General features: G+C 33.0%; 3 protein-coding genes across 6 annotated transcripts; all 3 read right to left on the bottom strand.

The window, feature by feature from the left end:
- Positions 1-131: 131 nt before the first annotated feature.
- LOC106448052 lies at positions 132-2,352 on the bottom strand. 4 transcript variants are annotated; one of them, XM_013889987.3, is made up of 4 exons: positions 2,226-2,352; positions 1,208-1,838; positions 684-1,126; positions 132-596 (listed from the first exon to the last, which is right to left on the bottom strand). In XM_013889987.3, the coding sequence occupies exons 2-4, from the start codon at positions 1,824-1,826 to the stop codon at positions 432-434; spliced, it is 1,227 nt and encodes a 408-aa protein (XP_013745441.2). In that variant the 5' UTR covers positions 1,827-1,838; positions 2,226-2,352; the 3' UTR covers positions 132-431. The 4 variants fall into 4 exon arrangements, with proteins under 4 accessions (XP_013745441.2, XP_022575101.2, XP_022575097.2 ...); XM_022719380.2 differs by having other exon boundaries at positions 2,011-2,251; XM_022719376.2 differs by having other exon boundaries at positions 1,977-2,231.
- A 3,674-nt stretch (positions 2,353-6,026) lies between these two features.
- Positions 6,027-9,344, bottom strand: LOC106448048 (aspartic proteinase 36). Its single transcript, XM_013889983.3, has 12 exons — positions 8,950-9,344; positions 8,767-8,887; positions 8,201-8,628; positions 7,927-8,083; positions 7,752-7,834; positions 7,573-7,672; positions 7,400-7,472; positions 7,136-7,321; positions 6,910-7,037; positions 6,722-6,823; positions 6,536-6,633; positions 6,027-6,447 (listed from the first exon to the last, which is right to left on the bottom strand). Exons 1-12 carry the CDS (start codon positions 9,186-9,188, stop codon positions 6,273-6,275), a joined length of 1,890 nt encoding a protein of 629 aa, XP_013745437.1. The 5' UTR covers positions 9,189-9,344; the 3' UTR covers positions 6,027-6,272.
- Positions 9,345-14,417: 5,073 nt separating this feature from the next.
- Positions 14,418-15,595, bottom strand: LOC106448040 (transcription factor MYB77). Its single transcript, XM_013889976.2, has one exon. The coding sequence runs from the start codon at positions 15,578-15,580 to the stop codon at positions 14,585-14,587; it is 996 nt and encodes a 331-aa protein (XP_013745430.2). The 5' UTR covers positions 15,581-15,595; the 3' UTR covers positions 14,418-14,584.
- Positions 15,596-18,242: the final 2,647 nt, after the last annotated feature.

Raw genomic sequence — 18,242 nt, 5'->3', positions numbered from 1 at the left:
CTGTCAGAGAAACTCAATATTTAACTATTTATCAAAAGTTAAGGGTTTGAAGTTTAATCACACTCGATTAATCCGCATGCTTATGTGTTTTGATTATCGTGCACAATCACTTGAACTCTCCACACAAGAAAAGCTCTTAAAAACTTTTGAATTTATGAATCATAAAAGGGTTTCATGATATAGAAGAACAAAGAAAATATCATATGATAAGATTCTAAGTCATTTAACTATGCACAAACTCTGAAACCTATTGTGGTCTCATAGTTCTTAAAAAGCCAAATGCAAAGAGTTACTAGAGTGAGTGAGAGAGAGAGAGGGGAATGAACAGAATATACCAATATAACTACTACTTTCAGGGAGCTTTTATGCTGATCAAGCAGGAGGATAAGGCTCTGTACACAGAGAGAGAGAGAGAGAGAGAGAGAGAGCTTTCAGTGAGAGGTTTTATGCCTCTTAGTGGCCGGTGTAGGATCTTCTTCTTCTTCATCATCATCTGACATAGTGTATTTTCCAAACTCATTCATTAGCTTCATGAAACAATTATCAAGGTCCCGTTCTCCTTCATAATCATTCATCTCTGATCCATCCATCAGCAGCTGAACACAAACAACCATTTCCAAAGCTTTTTTCTCAACTCCAACCAAACACTATGATATGAAAACTTAAAAAAAAAAGATGCTTACATCATCGATTGTGGGAAAGCCTAATCTCTCATATGGAAGTGGAGAGATGTTATACAGAAACTGCCCATCGCTTTCAAAAGGAGGAGGAGCTTGAGGTATCAACAGATCTTCAGTATGATCAGCAGAGATTCGTTGCCTTCCAATTTGCACAGTCCCTTCTCTCTGAATATGAGGCAGCGACGGTTCTTCTTCCACAAGAGCAAGTTGCTTGACATTCTGTACATTAAAGTCTCTCCGAGATGGTTGAGGCATCAATGATGTATGACCATCCTGAGACTCACAACACAAGAGCTGATCAACACGCTTCTTCAATCTTTTTGCTTTATCCTGAGCCTCATCAATCTGACACAGAATCATTCCTAGTATATCATCAGAACAATCTGACCCAGAAACAAAACAATCATCTTCTTCAACCTCTTCTTCCTTCCCTGTAGCTTTACGGCCTGTACCAGAATCAAAGATTTAGTCCTAAAAACAACCATCTAACTCCGAGAAAAACTGGAACAATGTGTATAAGATCTCACCAGGAACAGGACACTGAGCTTTGAGAGTTGTTGGCTTCCGCTTATCTGAATAAGAGAAAACGTTATGGTTGGAGATATAAGCAGCAACATCTGTAGTCTCTTCAACTCGTCTCCTTCTTCCTCTCTTGTAAACACTCATCCTCTGAGTTTGATCACCAAAAGATTTCGACTTCCCATCAAAGCCTTCCAATTTCGACTTGTCCAAATCAAACTGTTTACTCTGGTAGTAACTTGTAACTTGTCTGTCATACCCTCTTGCTTGACACTCAATCTCCTTAGCCTTGAGCTCTAACCACTTACACCTCCACATCAACGGCTGACAAAACTTCCTCCACTCATCCGTCACCTTCTTCTTCTTCAAACCCAACAACTCAGTCCCATCACCAAATGTCTCAGGTAATGGATAATCTTTGTTTAACATAGACTCGGCTTCAAAATCATTATCATCATCACCGTCATCGTCGTCACGAGCACACAATGAATCACCAAAAGAGCTCGAAGAGGATTGGCACAACCCATCTTCTCCCTCTTGAGACTCATCAGTCAGATTCCCACACTCCAAGACATCAACTTTAACGTCTTCTTGTTGTTGATTTTCAGAACCATCTGAGGTACCCATAAAGCCCTTCAGCTACAATCGAATACAAAACTCGAGTGAGACAATGAGTTTAGACAAAAGCATTCAACTTTGTTCTGCTATAATCGAAAAACAAGACCAGACAATAAGATTACACTCAAAATAGACAAAAGGTTTCAACTTTGATCTTACAAATTCCAAAGGCTAAATGGGTCCAATCATATACCAAAAAGGAACGATTTTTACGGAGAGGATTTATCGAAATTGAGTGATTCGGTGATCTTAGAGGATATCACGCATGCCCGGAAGCGATTTCGATGAATCGGAATCTGTTAGCGTAAATCCAGAGTTCTTGGAGATTCTTAAAACCCTAAACCCTAACAGAGAAAGAGTCAAGAAAGTAAGAAACAGAGAGGAGAGAGAGAGAGAGAGATTATTCACCCAAATAATTCGAGAAATTGACTGGGCTCTGTTCTCTAATCGCTCGCTTGCAGAAGAATCCAAAAGAAGTTGAAAGAGTTTTAATCCCCCAAATTAATATCGCAATGCTGTTGCAAAATATTTTTATTTTTATTTGTTTATCAAGCAATTTATTCTCCAATAGAGATCTTTATTTTTCTAGTGAATATTATCACAAACAAATATGGAAATTATCAATAAAGCAATTTTGGTTTGTTTCCTGTTTCTATTCAATCTTTTGCCATAACTGCATCAATTAATATTTAAAATCATATTTTACAGTTAAAAATGAATTGTTATTTTTGGAAATTAGTAAGTTTTACCATAATTATATTTATTAATTAATATAACAATCTTTTGTCACATCTCTATAATATTATTTGACAAGTCGCGCTCACATTAACTTTTACGATGGTTGATTACGCTGATACCTTTAATAAATTAAAAATATTACATTTAAATACTATTATTGATTTTTTTATTTAATTTCCTCTTTAAAAAAATTCAAATAACATATATAATAAAAAAAATAACATTTATAAAGTTAAGAAAAACAAATTTAAAAACAAAATATATGTATATATAATTTGATTTCATTAAGAGTTTTTAGTGATAAATCCCCTCAACTAAAGATTTTTCGTAAAAAATCCCCCCCAACTTGTTACCTTGTAATTTAACCCCTCAAGTTCTATTCCGTTAGATTTTGTTACCCTCCGTCTATTGTTCTGTTATTTATGGATGGATGATGTTTACACACAAATGAAGAGTTTCATTTTAATGATAAATCCCCCCAACTAGGCATGGACATTCGGGGTTCCAATCGGGTTTCGGTTTATCCATTCGGGTTTTGGTTTTTCGGGTTTATCAAAATCATCCCCATTCGGATTATATAAAAGTTTGGTTCAGGATCGGTTCGAGTTCTATTGGGTTCAGGTCGGGGTTAGTAAATCTTTAAAGAACCGGTATAACCCATTGTACTTTCGGGTTTGGGTCCCAATCGCTTCTTTGGTTTTAAAATACCTGATTTGTACCTATTTTGTCACTAAAACATAAATGAAACCGGTTCTTCGAATTTAAAATACATGGTTTGTATATATTTTAATAGCCAAAACATAAGTAAAATCGATTCAAAAATAAGAAAAAACATCAAACGTGATCATTCAAAATCAAGCAAAAGATAAACATAATTAGTGATAGAAAGAAAATATTAATTTTATATCAACATATAATTTGATAAATATTATGAAAATACATTCACATTTAAACAATAAATAAAATTAATTTTATTTTACTTAATTATAATAAAAACAATTATACTTCAATTTGAATTTGAAAAAATAGATATAACTCAATATACTCACAAAATGGGTGACTCGAATAATCCAACTTATATCTAAAATCATATATTTAACTACAATAAGAATATACAATTTTATAATAACAATTTATTTTATAAATGTAAATTACAAGTTGACTCAATACATATTAACAAATGAAAACGAAATATTAACCAACTGTTATAATTTAGTTCTTTTGTAAAATTTATATATATACATGATGAGACTATAGAATATTATCGTTATATTAATTTACATAATTTGAAATCAGACACTTTAATTTATTTTATATTTCATTCTAAGACCAATATATCTTAAGTTATACATAATCTTCTTCAAATTTGTTTACATATCTAAGCCAATAACCAACGTAAATGAAAAAAAAAAAATTAATCATAATTTTAATATATTTAAGATAAAAAATATTATAGTTGAATTCAGAAAATTATTTGCAATCTATATACCCAAATTATACTAAATCGACTCTAAAAAAACAACAAAACCGACTAGATATGACATATCAAAAATCATATGGCTAATTAAAGTAATATTTTGTAAATATTTATATCCGTGCATAAGAACGGAAAAATCACCTAGTGATAAGTTAAAAACTGAGTTTTTGTCTGTGTGTTCTATTTATGTTTGAATTGTCATTTCTAATAAATGTTGCCCACAATTAGTTTTCTACCATAGTCTAAACCTCAACCGACAGAACTGATGAACAACATAATGTATTTTTAGCTGATTGCTATAACATTGATAAATTAAAATATAACATTAATTATAAAATTAATATAGAAGATATTTATCATGTATTGTGTATAATATTTTTATATTTTTGTTAAGAATCATTTTGAAATCATATTATATTCACTAAGTTATATTTTTATTTAAAATCATTTTGAAATAATAAAATTTATTATTTGCAAGTTTAGTTTCAATAATATATATTTTATTTTTAATTTAAACATGTTTTTGATATTGTTAGACTTGATAATTATTTTAAATATTTTTAAAGGTGAATGTTCTATTAAATATTTATATGAAAGCATAGAAGAATAAGCATCTAAAAGATCTATTCAGTTTCTAAATGATTCTTTAAATGGTTTACCAGCAATTAATGATTCACTAATGAAAACTTAATGCTCTCTAAAATCTCTATCAATCAAGAATTCAAGACTAAAAGAGGAAAGCGATTATAGGGCATTTAAGCGGTCAAAAGAGGTAAAATTTGACGGTTTCAATGCGAAGGTAAAAGACGATCGTAATGTAAATTTAAATGTGCCAATTTGGTTTTATACATTTTTAAACAATATTTATATTTCAAGTTTACTTGTTTTACACTAAATGCATCAATTAATATATACTCCATATGTTTCAAGTAAAATTTTCTAAAGTGTTCATGCTTATTAAGAATTCAATAAATGTTTATAACTTAATTTTTTTATTATACATTTTCCAATAATTTTTCAGCAATGAAATTTAATCAATTCAAATATTTTTATTTAATGTTTCTTAAAAGTATAAAAAATACCTTAAACATATATAAAATCCATCGGGAACGGAAAGAGTATAAATTAACAACAAAATTGCAGTTTTTAAAAATTTTTTAGAAAATGTTATATAAATATGCATTTTCCAGACAATAACTCGGTTTTGGTTTGTGTTACTAGTAGAAATGTGATTTCTCATAAATCCAAGAATTTCACCTCTGACTATGAAATCCAATAAAATGCAAGCTTGGAATGCATTGATAAACACGGAGTGTGTTCTTTGTCATGAAGTTCAAGAGACCTGTCAACATCTCTTTTTCAGCTGCCCATATTCTTTGGCTGTGTGGGAATGTTTAGTCAGAGGAATTCTAAAGGAGAAATTCACTGCAGCGTGGGATGATATAGTGGAGATAATATCTGGTTCGGCCTATCCAGCTACGGAGATGTTCCTCTTAAGATACTCTTTTCAAGCTGCTCTTCATAACATATGGTGGGAGAGAAATGCAAGAAGGCATGGAGAAGAACCGAAAGATGCGAGACTGTTAAGTAAACTGGTTGATAAAACCATTAGGCTTTAACTTTTGACAGTTAAAGCACAAGGCCAGGAATATTTGGAGAAGGGACTGAGAGCTTGGTTTGGTACAAGACTTGTTTCAGACCCACCATAAAGAAGAAGGAGATAGAATTATTTTTTTTCATTGGTTTTGGATAGGAGTATATAATCAAAAACAGATGCACTTGATGTAAAAAGTTTTTTTTGCTTGAATAAATTTTAATTCATTCAAAAAAAAAACAAAAAAAAAGAAAAGAAATGTGATTTCTCATTTCTGGCATACATGTGCATTGCAAATAACTCGTTTTAGTTTCTTATGATAATAATATTAATATAAACATGTCTTGACAAAAAATAACTTGGTTTGTTTCTTATGTTTCACTTAAATAAATAATCAGAATTCAGAACAAAGTAAAAATCGATAGAATGCAGTTTCCATACAATCTTTTACAAATAACTGACAAATGAGACAGAAAAAAACATAGAAATCAAAATACCATTGAAAAGGATATAAAACACTCGTAATTAAAAACAAAAAGTTGGCATTATTTACTAAGCAATAAACATCATCAAGACAATTGGTATGCTGTTGTTTGAATAAAGACCGAACAGTTTGTAAGATAAAAGTAAAGTACTCGGAGGTTATTTATAAAGGTTGCAGTTCTTGTTCAGCGACTATGGCTTCATCGACAGGTTTATATAGATTTGATGTTTGCTTGCGTTTCCACATCAGCCAAACTCCATAAGCTAATAAACTAACAACTACAGAGACCATCACAATTGCGATCACGACAATGGTGTTTTTCATCTGCCACCTTGTCCTAAAACACGAAAAGAACAAGACTTTTCTTTGAGACAATTGGAGTGGTAATCTATTCTTCGGCTAAGATTTAAGATTGAATGTGGTACCCTTTTCTTGGAGGCTCGAGTTTGTAAGTAAGGAGCTGGTAGTCTCCGAAGATATCAGGAAGCTTGATCTGATGATTGCTAAACCGAGAAACTATGCTCTACAAGTAAGAATGATGGAAAGGTCAAGTAAGATGATGAAAGTCAAGCAATGAAAAAGGAGAAGTTTATTGTAAAAACATCAGGTACCGTTGCTGTGACATTGGAGAATAAACTAGAAGATTCGGTAGGAACAACAACTACTCTGATTAGAGAGTCGTTTCCATTGGAGGTGAGATTTGATAAATAGACCTGTGACGGATGACTCAGATATTAGCAATATAAAAAACAGTGTTGAAAGGCTTACAAGCAATAGTGTGTTTATCAATAAGGCTTACCTGTGTAGGTTTGATATCGAGCTCCTTGGAGAATACCTTGGAGAGCTCTTCAAGGCGAGGTTTCAGATATGATGAATTGACTGTTAGTTGTATATCAAGGTTTATTTGACCAATTTGTGTCTTCTCCCCTGAGGAAATACGTAGAAAACATCAAGTGACATGACAATAGATTCTTGTTTAGTTGCATCTTTTCCAGGACAAAAGCGTTTCAGATGAAATCACTAACTTGGGAGATTGCTTGAAGTATTGAGAGATGGATTTGAATCATTCAAAGGCAATTTTGCAGGTGGTGGTGGTGGTAGTGCACCATCGATAGGAAGCCTATCCGATAACTCTGAACAATTAGTTCTCCAGAATCCAACCTTAGAATTCTCACGATCATACACAACAAGCGTGTTGCGAACTACAATTCCTGATAAAACACAAGATATTGCGTTAGCAGTGAAGGTAGCCAAAATGAAAAGAAGCAGAGTAAATGATATCTACTTACCTCCTAAAAGAGTCGTATGATCTTTCCCGTTTGGGAACACACCGAGACAGTACGCGCCATGCACCTTCGAATGCTTTTTATCGAATAAAAAGATAATCACATCATCTGCTACAACATTAGGCTATAGAGAGAAAATGAAACTTCAAAAGCGTTTTAAGGACTAAGTTACTTACACGGAACAAGTAGTTTTCAGGAGACAAAAGCCACGACTGTCCACTCTTAAATACCATCTCGACTGATGGGAATATCTTCGAAAGTCCAGAGGCATCGTTACTTGAGCATAACGCAATTTAACTGTCAGTATCTTCCCTTGATTTAAAGGTTTGATAACAAGCTTGCAAAGACATCATACCTTGGAGCGACATGGAAACAAGTATCTTTAAAATTTGGATCAGGGCCATCAATCTGCTTCAATGGAGAAACTTCCCGCATCACCTTCACAACACAAAAAGACAGTGTAAAAACAAAAAACAAAAGTGTTACAGCTGAAGTGAACCAAGTGTTAAACAGAGATTTGAGAGTCATACAGCTTCCTCAAATGCTGCAAAGGCTGCGTCAGGGAGATAAGCATAGGTTGTCCCACTGTCCAAAACCGCTCCATGTTCACCATCAAAGACTCCAGAGCTAAGCGACAACTGCTTCCCAGCGACACGTATCCCCGTCAAATCTATATTGTAATATGGACTGTCGCCATCCCGAAACTAGAGTCAAATGTGTGGAAAGGTATTAAACCGTATCTGTCAGGATTAATACATTCGCCAATCAGGACCCAAAAGGCAAATCCTTTAGAACATTCATTACCTACGATCAGGGTCCGAGTCCGTGAATATCATATCAGACGGGTAAGCAAAGCCTCCAAGAACCATGGAACCTCCACCGAGATCCATGCCTCCATAACACAAGGCAAAAGAGTTGCTTATCAAGCCTTTATCCACCAACTGATCCACAAGACTGAGATCCCCTTGTCCTAACCCGATAATGCCATCAGCGCGTTGACTGTAGAGATCACCAGTCTCCACAGTCTCACAACCGAACACAGCTCGCTGAGGTGTAAGCTGGCTTTCATTACCAAACGAGATAAGGTCTTCACCGAGCACACCTTTGCTACTGCTGTGCTCAGCGTACTCACGCTCGTACACACATTGCTCTTTGTCGTCGTCACAGTTACAGTCCATGTTGCATTTCACAGGTTGGTAGGTGGAGGACATCTCCGGCTGAAACTTTGGATCCTGATGAATAATAAGATAAGTAAAGCACACAACGAGACAAGATTGAGACTTTTATTAGTGATGGACCTAACTCACACCCAAAAGCTAAACGATGTGGGACTCTATTAACTTTTATAGTTGGAATATGTCATTATTAACCTGGTGTTTGCCACACTGTTCGCAGTCGGAGCAAGGGACGTAGGTAACAGTGCTCCCGGAATCAACAATCAAAGCAAACATCTGCGGAGGCGTACCGATCCATAGCCGCGTCGTGTAATACCTGCGAATTTTGATGATACAATCAGATCGGTGATCGGCGTTGAAGGGAAGGGATTGATTTACCCGTTGAGGAGAAGGTCGTCGTAGAGTCGCATGCGAGAGTGAGGGAGTGATTTGTGGAGCTTTCGATGGTGAACAGAGACGGATCTGGAAGAAGAGGTGGGAGAGAGAAAGAGAGGGAAGACCATGGGAGGAGATTGGAGTTGGAGGAGGGTGTTTTCACCGGCCGCGTGTGCATAGATTGGAAGAGATAGATAGATTATTAGGAGGGAGAGTGTCGCGCCGATTGACGCCAGCGCCATATCTAATCGCCGATGAAGGAGTGAGTGAAGCTGCGAGTCAAACGTCAGATCTACCGGAACGAAAGCTACTTTTCCTTTGAATACAAAACCAGCAACCACGCCACGCCATATGTAAACCACAAACGACCTAGTTTTTTTTAGCTAATGTCTTTTTTTTTTTGAGTCAATAACGGTTTGGGACACTTTTTTATTTTTTTGACACACTCAGACACAACTTGCTGGAGGGACACTTTATCTTGATTCTGAGCTGGTTTCGGACCATTGTGCCCTTCGCTTCCTTAACTGAGACCAAGGTTGAGTCAGTGTTTTTTTATTATTTTTCGCCAACTGGAAAGTGACCGTATTAAGTTTGGTTTTTTTTTATTATAACAGCTCTGCATTTCGTTATTAAGTTTGTTTTCTAGGGAATATTTTTTTTCTCAACTTTTTCTTTGTTTTTTTGCAAAGTTCTTATGTTTTTATTTGTTTTTCTTCTCAGAGTTTAAGACATTTGAAGAAAGTATAATTATTACAATAAATTGTAATTTGTTTTTCTCTATATTTTAACATCCATTTTCATTATATATTTCAACAATTATATAAAAAATTGTATGGACATAAAAAGTGTGGATGCAAAATTGTGAACATATAAGAAAAATACGTGAACATAAAAAGATGTGGACATGGATGGATAAAAAATGTAGAAAATCTCTTTAAAATTTTCGTGGATGAGGTTTCATGGATGTATTTTCTTGGACAAGTTCTTATATTCCTAATCATCTTACATAATTTCTTAGTATCTGTGGACAAGTGCTTTATGCATACCGTGTAGTGTTTATGTACATTCCCAACATATTTTTTTGGTCATTATTACAAATTATAATGTATAAAATCTATATTAATGTATAAAATAAGTTATAACTTTTTCTCTTCTACATTTTGATATCCATAATGTATATATTTTTTTGTAAATTTATAATAAATTTTGATGTCTATGTGAACGAGTTCTTGTGAACGAGGTTTTGTGGACACTATTTTGTGGATATACATATTTCTATATATCATATAGGATTGTGTGGACACCATTTTATGGACATGCATATTTTTATAGAGCATTTCGTCGAACAACTTGAATGCGTTTTTTGTGTTTTTCCATTTTGATTTTTTGTCCATATAACATTCAAATTATTTTCTCAATAAATTAAGTTATTTTACACACTTTGTTTCAAAACTCAAAAGTGATTACAGCAGCCAAACAATGAACAAAACCATCAAGGAACAACAAGATCCGGGGAGGAATAGATGTTAAGACGCCTGGTGGGGAACCGGTCCGTCGCGGAAAGTCTTGGAGGTGGACGGAGGTCCGGTGAAGATGGACCTACATATATAAAATCAATCAGATTCTGAAATTTTGGAAGAAAACGAGAGCACCGGGAAGAGTGAAATACCTCTGACTTCGTATTGTGGTGGCGTTTCCTCATTCTCTATATGGACCTTCTTCTTTGACTTTGGTTTCCTTATGGTTCACGGCGGAGTCGAAGAGAGGGAGTGTTGACGGCTTACAATTAGAGACGGAGAGTATGAGCCTATGAGGTGGAGAGGAAGAAACCAAGATGATGAGAGAAATTAGGTTTTCTGATTTGGGGAAATTTAGATCTACAGTTTTGCTTTTGTTATTTTTTTTTTTCAAATTGTTGTTATCCACGGTTGGTTAAAGGCAAACTGTAGTTGGGTTAGTTTAGAGGGTATATGTGACATTGCAGCTAGATAAAGTGTGTTACATGGATATTGTGTCTGATTGTGTAATATGAAAGACAAAAAGTGTCTTAGAATGTAAAAATTTCTTTTTTTTTTACGTTCTATTTTTTTTTCACAACTAAACTATGATATATGTCATGACCCTTCGAGTAAAAGACAGGAATCAACATAAACCACATATGAAAAGGAATTCTAAGCACTTCGTGCAAGTTTACCGCCTCTAAATTAGTTGTTCTTGGTATATATCGAATCTTAGAAGTAGGAAAAAAAGTCTTATTATGTCGAAACTCTTCCAAATATGTAGTAAAAGCTGGTCATTATTCAGGTGAAGACATCATTCTTCACCAATCAAAAATATTTTGATGCAAAAATTACATCTGAATAATCAAAGGTCTTCATGCATTCTATCGTCCATATCAAAACTTCACATTTTGCATATAGCTGATAAGCTTCTGCGGAGATTCATCGCTTTCATCATCATCATCATCACCATCCCTGTTCTGAAAATTTATCTTGTTTGTCCCAAGTGGCGTTTTACTTTTAGATTATATATGTTTGAGCATTTTACTTTAATAAAAGGGTTAATTCGGCTATAATCAAAACTAGAGATTGACCCGTACATCTACACAAATATTGGTTCTTATATTTTTATACATTGATATTTGTTTTTCATAATTATTGTTATATATTTTAGATGGATCGTAATATAACTAATTGTATTAAAAAAAACATGGACCGAATCAGAAAATATGGTTATTTTTAATACAAATATCTGAATCCGTTCAGATAAATTTGTTACTTAGATATTTTTTAGGTTCTTATACATCATAACAAAACTCATCCAGACACAGAAGGACCTAATTTAAAACTCACATATAAATTTATAATATTCAAGCGGAGCCTAATTTAAAAAAAAAAAACAATACCCAAAAAGAACAACGCTACCTAAATGGATAGCCAACGTTAATGCCTAATTTATTTTATAAACTAATAAAAATGACTATTTCTATGTGATTGGTTAAATTAAGTGAAACAGAAAAAGTTTTTTATTTAGTATAATAATTATATGGAGTGAAAAATTAAGTGACAATAAATGTAATATATTTTTATTATTTTGATTTAAGTTATTATTTTATTCATAAAATATGTCTTTGAATTATGTTTTTGGCTACATAAGTTTTTACCAATTGAAACTAAAATTAAAAAAAAAATTTAGTAAAACAAACTAAACTGAATGTTTATACATATGCAAAATCCAGTTATTTTACATTTTTAATTTTTATAATTGGAACAAATTTAATGTTGATCTATACTATTAAAGCAAAATCCTTCTTATGATCATGTCCTTGACTTTTCCAATTAATTACAAAAAATTTCATTACTTGTTTCAATTATTTTTAAAGGTTTTCGGAAATTAAAAGCCCAACAAATTAGAAAGTAGCATGTTTCTGTCCAACTAAACAGAACATCCCAATAATTTAAACAATTTATCCATAGTTTTTAAGCCTATTTTGTGTATGTTTACTAACCCATCCATATTCGTTTGAACCCTATTAACACCATCAAAAACCCATTTTCCAAAAAACTATACCAAATCAATTGGAGTTTATTATAATGTCTATGTCTTATTTAAAATTTTCTTATATGAAGTTGCCTAAATATATTAAATATTATCTTTCAATAATATAAATTATACTATTATAGTATAGGATTAGCATATTTCGAAATCATTGGTTTTCAATGTTATTGAACTTTTAAACAACCAATAATATTTAAATAATTAAATATTTATATTTACCAAATTTGGTATATAAATATAAATATAAAACGTAATAAATAGAAACTCATATATTTTTGGATTCAAATCAAATAAATTACAAGAATATTCTCTATAACATCCATTTTCGTAATTGCTACATACAATAAATTAAAAAGATAATATATAATAGAAACAAGATTTTCCGATTTAACTAAATTAACTTGATGAACACGCAGAGAATATATTCTGTTTGACATGATAACTGAATTTTCTGAATACTAATCTTAAAAAAATAGAGATATTCGATAATAAAGAGAAGATTCCCAAGTTTCTCCTAAAACCTAAGCATTCTCTTTTGTCGGTTTGAGGATACTTAAACCTGTGTTTGGGTTGGGTTATAGAAAACAATAGTTGGTCGTTGATTTGTAAGTCCAATTTATCAGTAACCCTTCATGTAATTTTTGATCCTATAGGCTTTAAAGCTCAGTTTTTACTTTTTTATATTCGTTAACATAAACATGGATAATTTTGTTCTTATTAAAAATGGTTATTTTATGAATTAATTTTAAAATGGTTCTTATTTTGTATTATAAATGTTAATTTTAAAATAAGAATCTTGATAGTTTTACGGAAGTTGTTATATATTGTAAGAGTTATAAATATAATTTATTTTCATTATTAAAATCAACTTCAATATAAATAGATTTATAAAAGATAAGAAATATTACTATGTAAGATGCGGATTTCTCAATACAACAAAATCACAAGAATATTATATGTTAAATATTTAAATTTAGCCGATTTTGTCCTAAAAATACAAAAATGTGATTTTTAACCGTATTATCCAAAAAATGGATACCGAATCAGCACCAAATTAAACTCAAAACTTTATCGAGTTTTTAATATTTCTATCCCAATCAAACTGAGTGCTAAACTAATTAATCTGAAACCAAAATTAAATTCACAAATAATCGAACGGTCTCTATATTTTTTAATTTGAAAAAAACAATGCAGTAGAATTTATTTGAATACGAAATTCTTCAATCATATTGATATATAACTGCATAGAATGGTTTATTGTACATAATTCAGCAAATAGGTCATGCAATTTTAAGGAACGATGAAAGTGTAGGTAAAAACTGGAATGTGTACTATTGCAGGTGCAGAGTGTGGTAACCAAATTAAAATAAATTATTAACGTTGGTTTTGTCTAAGTTGAGTATGAAGTTATAACTTCTCTATTGTCGCTTGGTATGGAAGTTGGTATTAAATATAGAGAAACCGAAGTAATGTGTATTTCTATGATATATCCAAGGAACCAAACACATCTCCATGTCCAAACATGTGCTACTCTAAAAGAAGTCTAAAAATAAATGAGAACTTGTAAATAGTAGATAAAAAATATGACTATATTTTAATCGATTAGATATTATACAAAAATATAAATATTATTTAAAACACACAAATATAAAAAATAATTTCTAAAAAAATGTATAGGGTATCTAATTTAAGTTCTTAACAATCATAATTTTTTTTAATCCATTTGGACTGTCATATTATATGTCGCAGGCTAAGTAACAAGGTCTCACTAAAAACATTTTCATTTGAGCTACTCGTTATTGAGACTTAGACCATCTCCCATGATTTATTTTATTTTCTATCTATAATAAAGTTTAATTATACTCTAATGATATTCTATTTTATAGTAAAAAATAAAGTGATAGACAAAAAAATAAATAAGTTACTCTATATTTAAAAAATAGAATGGACTTAAAGATGCTCTTATATCGTCCAATTCTATCCCTCCGTACAATTTTTCATCTCACCAAAACCCAAAAAAAATGAATTTATCTTGAATTCCCAAATCGATTCGATCTACTAACTGGCTCACATGACAAAACTACTCGACCTTCGGTATTATCATCCCACTATCCCTGAAACCGCCGTTGCCGGCATCATAAAAACCACTGACGATGAATTCACCACCGCCACCACCGCTATTTTTTTGCATCTCCGCCATATAACTCCTCACTTCCACCTTAATCATCTCTTGCACCACCGTCAAAAACTCAGCTTTATGTCCAACACGTGCTTCTCCTCTCTCCTCAACATTAATTTTCATTTGACTCCCAAACCGGGGAAACAGCAACGAGTTGTGTCTCGAACCCGCGTTCTTCAACTCCTGTCTGACATCAGGACCAGGAAGTGACAGTGACAGGCTCAATGACGCTGTCGGATCCTCCTCCACCGAAGACATTTCCACCGGTGACGGCATCGCCATTGGTTTTAAAAGCTGAGCATCAACCGGAGACGGCGGAGATGGGATTCCGGTGGGACTCTCCGGGCTCATGTACAACCCAGTGTCCACCGGAGTAGCAGACTCAGAGCTCACCGATCTCCTCTTCTTCCGCCGATCCTCCTCCGTCCTCATCACAATGAGATTACCATCTCCACCGCCGCCTAAGCATTTCCTCTTGAGCGTCGAGTTCCAGTGGTTTTTCACGGCGTTATCCGTACGGCCGTTGAGAAGACGAGCGATCGTGGCCCATTTATTACCGAACGTAGCGCGGGCAGAGACAATTGTCTTGTCTTCGTCAGACGAGAACGGTCGATGCTCAACGTCCGGAGATAACTGATTGCACCACCGTAGCCGACAAGATTTACCGGATCGACCTGGAACAGATTTGCTAACCTCCGACCAGTTTCTCGGTCCGTAATGCTCTACCATCCTCCTTAGCTGCTCGTCTTCTTCTTGGCTCCACGGACCTTTTACCCGATCCGCCATTGAATCAAGCAGGATCGTAGAGACGAGAAAGAAGGGAAGGTCATTTATATAGAGGAAGGGGAAATATAACTGGTAACCGGTTGAGACGGTGGAGAAAGTCATGGCCCCCATGGGTACCCGCTTCTTCCATGCAAGCGGTTATGAAAGTTTTTGGGTTACAGCTGTTGGCGAAAACGTGTCGTTATTTTCGTTACGCGATCGGGCGTGTGATAGTGTCGATGGTGTTAAAAGCGAATGAGAGGAGTGAGGTCACGCGCGTCAGTAACGAGTGGGTTAAATATACATAATCACGGAAATTTACAAAGAAAGCTCTGATACTATTCGGTGGAAGTTTAGAAAGTTGTTTTAATTTTTGAAATAAATTAAATTCGAATATCCGCCAGTAAAGATGATAACGGTTAAGGTTTGGCCGTTTGGGTAAAGACAGTTTTTAATGCATTTCTGACTTTTGACTGGCCAAGCCAACCTGGATACCAACATACTTTTCTTTTAATTTTTCTTTTTACTTTTCTTTTAATTTCGAAATTACGTTTTGGATTTTGAAGTTTAAACCTCTATTCAAAACTACACTGTAACAACGCATGCGATTAGATAGAAGCCTATAGCGCTGAATCAGTTATTCAGGGATTATTCAGGAGTTCATTTTAGGCAAGTACACAAAAAAGATAGCTGGTGCAGTGGTTTCAGTGCTTTAAACATGCTCTTAAACATGGATTCAAACCCTAAGTGGCAATTTTTATACTTTTACACCTTTTTTCTTTCTTTTTTGCTAAAATTTGGTACATTGATATTAAAAAAAGTGGCAAGAGTCATGTTACATAAAATTCTAGGGAAAGCCGATACATTAATCTGATGCTAGAAAAGAAGAGATGCCTGAGTCGACATAATAGATAGATTAGCCTTAATAGGCAGGTTGGACCCAATTGCCATAATAGTAATTTCACTTCATTTTCATCGTACATGTCCATAATCTTAAAAATGGTGGCCATCACTTCTTTTCTCGATCTTCATATTTTTCTTATGTTTTTCTTTGTATTTAAACTCAAAATTGATAAATCTACTAAGTATAACTCGATTTCTAAAACTATAAATAGTAAGAGTAAGTTTTTCACAAATTCCAATTTGAAACCGATTTTGACCAAATTGGAACGTTTCATAGTCTAGCATTTATACTCGGCAAAAAACGGTCGCGCTGGTTACGTTTGAGAACAAGAGTTAAACTAGTCACAGTTTTGAACTTTTGATACATACTGGAGCAGGAAATACTACTAGATTACCGGAAAAAAGCAACCAAACAAAATTGCGATTTAAGTTTTTTTAAATTTACTAATTACCAAATAATATTTTTTTTTCAAACAACGGAATGGCTAAAATTGCAACTCTTCTACTTTTGAACTTTAGTTTATCTTCTTTTTTTGCTGAAAAGGTTCACAACGTTCTAATGCTACAAATTTGGGATGTGACAACTAGTAAAACCATATACAATGAAAGTGTTGATTTTTGTTTCAACAGTTGAAAACTTATATTGAGAGCATATCTAACCGGCCTCTTTATTTTAAAGGAGAGACCCACATAAAACAAAGGGATAAAGAGATAGTTCTCCAATGGTACTCTTTAAAACATTTGTTTACATATTACATTTTAGTCCTCAATATTATTAATAATTAACTATAATCACTAAACTTTTATAAAGAAGCAAGATACATACATTTTAAGCTCTTCCAATAGTTACAGGTTAGGAAAACAAAATTAATCTTAGTTTTTTTTATAAAAAGACAAAACTCTTATGATAAGAACTCTTGAAATTACTAATTGTAGAAAGATACTTATTAAAATAACTAGTGTTTACCCCGTGCTATGCACGGAAATATTTTTTCTTGCAGAAAAACAAACTACTTAGTTATTATATATATAAAGTGCTCAAAAAGTTATATATTACACGCATAATTCACATATAAAAAACATAACCGAACAAAATAAAAATAAACATACAAATTACTTAGATCAGTTTTTAATGTTGATATAAATTACTTTGTTTAAGACAAATATCAGTTTGAAGCTTTCGTATACTTCATTTTGTCTTGCTCTGCCATTTTTTGTATTTTTCTAATTCCTAACATGTCACTGAGCAATTTAAGTACTTTTCTTCTGATTTCTAGTAATTCAAGCTAGTGCAACATTTCCATCTGTAAACATTTTATAAATCAAAGGTTAATTGGAAAAACAATTGTACAAATCCAATTGAAACAATAAAATAGTAAAAAAAAACAGCATGTAACACATAATTTAAACTAATTATCTTTTTGCGTAAATTTAAAGTACTTTACACATTAGTTTGAGAATATTGTGATCTTGCTATATAAATCTAAAGGACATAAATAAGTCATTTAACTGCCCAAACCATCTTAAAAGTTGTGAGAGATAAGTCATCTTCCTTAAAAACATTGGTTTATCTTTGGGAACTTTTTTGTCGGAGTTTTGGGTCTTGTGAGTTAAGGATCCCTATCCTTGGTTGCTGCTCTCGTATTCACTATACAGTGCTTTTCTTCCTCCTTTCCTTTTTTACGTTCCCACTGCAATGTTGTATTCTGCTTCTCTAGTGCATCTTTGTAACTCTTTTAGGCTTTGTACTTTTTCTATTTAATATGAAAGCCCTATGAAAAAAACATGACACAAATGATAAATTATACACCAGACATGACTAAGACATCAAACATCGATTAAAAATTGAATGACATGAGAAAGAAATCTGTTCTTAGTTGACACATCAAGG

Source organism: Brassica napus, chromosome A1 (genome assembly GCF_020379485.1).
Source record: "Brassica napus cultivar Da-Ae chromosome A1, Da-Ae, whole genome shotgun sequence".
NCBI classification, from domain to species: Eukaryota; Viridiplantae; Streptophyta; class Magnoliopsida; order Brassicales; family Brassicaceae; genus Brassica; species Brassica napus.
The sequence above is the reverse complement of the archived record's forward strand: the minus strand, read 5'-3'. Positions and strand labels throughout refer to the sequence as shown.

Excerpts from the sequence above, each read along its gene's own strand:
- LOC106448052 (XM_013889987.3), bottom strand. The coding sequence starts at position 1,826 with ATGGGTACCTCAGATGGTTCTGAAAATCAACAACAAGAAGACGTTAAA. Across the intron at positions 1,127-1,207 it reads AGCTCAGTGTCCTGTTCCTG|GCCGTAAAGCTACAGGGAAG; the intron begins GTGAGATCTTAT and ends ATTCTGGTACAG. Across the intron at positions 597-683 it reads GCTTTCCCACAATCGATGAT|CTGCTGATGGATGGATCAGA; the intron begins GTAAGCATCTTT and ends GTTTGTGTTCAG.
- LOC106448048 (XM_013889983.3), bottom strand. The coding sequence starts at position 9,188 with ATGGCGCTGGCGTCAATCGGCGCGACACTCTCCCTCCTAATAATCTAT. Across the intron at positions 8,084-8,200 it reads GACTCGGACCCTGATCGTAG|TCCATATTACAATATAGATT; the intron begins GTAATGAATGTT and ends GGATGGCGACAG. Across the intron at positions 7,673-7,751 it reads TGTTTCCATGTCGCTCCAAG|TAACGATGCCTCTGGACTTT; the intron begins GTATGATGTCTT and ends GTTATGCTCAAG.
- LOC106448040 (XM_013889976.2), bottom strand. The coding sequence starts at position 15,580 with ATGGGGGCCATGACTTTCTCCACCGTCTCAACCGGTTACCAGTTATAT.